Genomic DNA, 1,955 nt, shown 5'->3' on the forward strand with positions numbered 1-1,955 from the left:
TTCTCTTCCCTTCCCTTCCCTTCCCTTCCCTTCCCTTCCCTTCCCTTCCCTTCCCTTCCCTTCCCTTCCCTTCCCGGTTCATTCAAATAACTTAGATTAAAAAGACCCGCAGTTACAAAAAACGCTGTTGCAGGCCTCTATAGTTTGGTGCTCAAGAACTAAATGCATTATTAATGTTTATATAGAAGACCGCAAGAATAGGGAGTTTTGAAACCTTTTTCAAGAAATTATTTATTGTACTACTTGTACAATTTTATTAACAAAAAAAAAATGCTTCAAAGCTTTTAGAAATTAAATATCAAAGCTTGGGAAATCCAACCCTGGATTTCATGTAGTTAATATACAAAAACATGAAAGAACCTCGATGTTGCTTATCCAGATATATAATATGTCATCTGAATTCTGTTTTGCTGGTGTCTCTTTTTCCCCATTGACTGGGCTGTAGAGATGTGAGACAGCTGTCAGATTAAGAGTTCTTAATTTTTGTGTCCACATGAAGAAGTGTGAGATAGGAGTTAAGATTCAATTGTCTAAGTGTAAGTGTTTAGTACTCCTTGAGATATCCTAGATTATATCCTCCAAATATTGTTTTGAAGGTTATGTGCCAACTGATGAGGTACAAATTGGATAGCCTAGGCTATCTCAGATAACTACACTTAGACAAGGGAACCAGTCTGTAAGTCTCTGAACTTCTACTGTTAGTGAACAGGATTACATTGGTATTCACAAGAAAGTCAGGATACCAATTCAATGTATGAAAATGGACTTGAAAAAGTTGTCTGCTTTTGGATGCCCATAAATATCCTGCCCAGCCTCCAGTTGTCATTTTAGAAGGATTAAGGTTCGTTGTACAGACATAGTAGCAGATAACTCCCTCTAGAAGGTCCAGGAGAAGTTAGCTATTATGTCACTGAGAGAATTCACAATTATTGTTGTTTTGTTCTAAATGCCATGTCTTTGAATACATTAATAATTAATACATCTTAATAATACTAAGACTAGTATTTACAGCAGCATCAACACTAATATTAATTTGACTGGAGCGTGAAACACAGGTAAAACAACTATAAAATGAGAAAGAAAGGTATTCCGTGTCTTACAATCACTAATAAGTCATTGGTGTCATTGTCTTTACAGAGGTAGATGGCAGACATGGAGGTAAGCAACCACAGCATGGTCAAAGAATTCATTCTCCTTGGATTTCCTATCTCTCCTCACTTGCAGATTCTTTTCTTTGCAATTTTTCTCACTGCATATCTCTTAGTTTTAACAGAAAATATTATTGTCATCCTGACTGTCTGGACAAACCATAACCTCCACTGCCCCATGTACTTCTTTCTGAGTAATTTGTCCTTTTTAGAGATCTGGTATGTGACAGTCACAGTCCCCAAGACAATGCTGGGGTTTGTGTCAGTGACAAAGCAGATCTCCTTCATGGGATGCATGACGCAGCTGTACTTCTTCCTCAGCCTAGGCAACACTGAGTGCCTTCTCCTAGCTGTCATGGCATATGATCGCTATGTTGCCGTCTGCAAGCCTTTCCATTACTCTACTATCATGAGGCACACTGTCTGTGTCTACCTTACTATGGGATCTTGGTGGACTGGCTTCTTCATTTCTGGATGCAAAGTATTTTTCATCTCTCAACTAACATACTGTGGACCCAATATAATCAACCATTTCTTCTGTGATGTTTCTCCTCTCTTGAACTTAGCCTGCACGGATATGGAAAGAGCTGCTTATACAGACTTTATGGCTGCCTTATTTATTCTCCTGATACCTCTCTCCGTAGTAATCCTATCCTATACCTACATTATCTTCACCGTCCTTCACATTTCATCTGTACAACGTTGCCGAAAAGTCTTCTCCACCTGCGCGTCTCATCTTATAGTCGTTGTTGTCTTCTATGCAACAAGCATTTTCATCTATGTGAGACCCAAACCGCTTCCAGTTCA

At 38.8% G+C, this 1,955-nt stretch overlaps 1 protein-coding gene across 1 annotated transcript; it reads left to right on the forward strand.

Moving 5' to 3' along the window:
- Positions 1-1,143: 1,143 nt before the first annotated feature.
- On the forward strand, positions 1,144-1,950 carry LOC104280621 (olfactory receptor 6A2-like; the record flags this gene model as incomplete). Its single annotated transcript, XM_009878323.1, has 1 exon — positions 1,144-1,950. A coding segment is annotated over exon 1 (807 nt), but the record flags the coding sequence as incomplete, so codon positions are not given.
- Positions 1,951-1,955: the final 5 nt, after the last annotated feature.

This window comes from Apaloderma vittatum, unplaced genomic scaffold (genome assembly GCF_000703405.1).
Source record: "Apaloderma vittatum isolate BGI_N311 unplaced genomic scaffold, ASM70340v1 scaffold2231, whole genome shotgun sequence".
NCBI lineage: Eukaryota > Metazoa > Chordata > Aves > Trogoniformes > Trogonidae > Apaloderma > Apaloderma vittatum.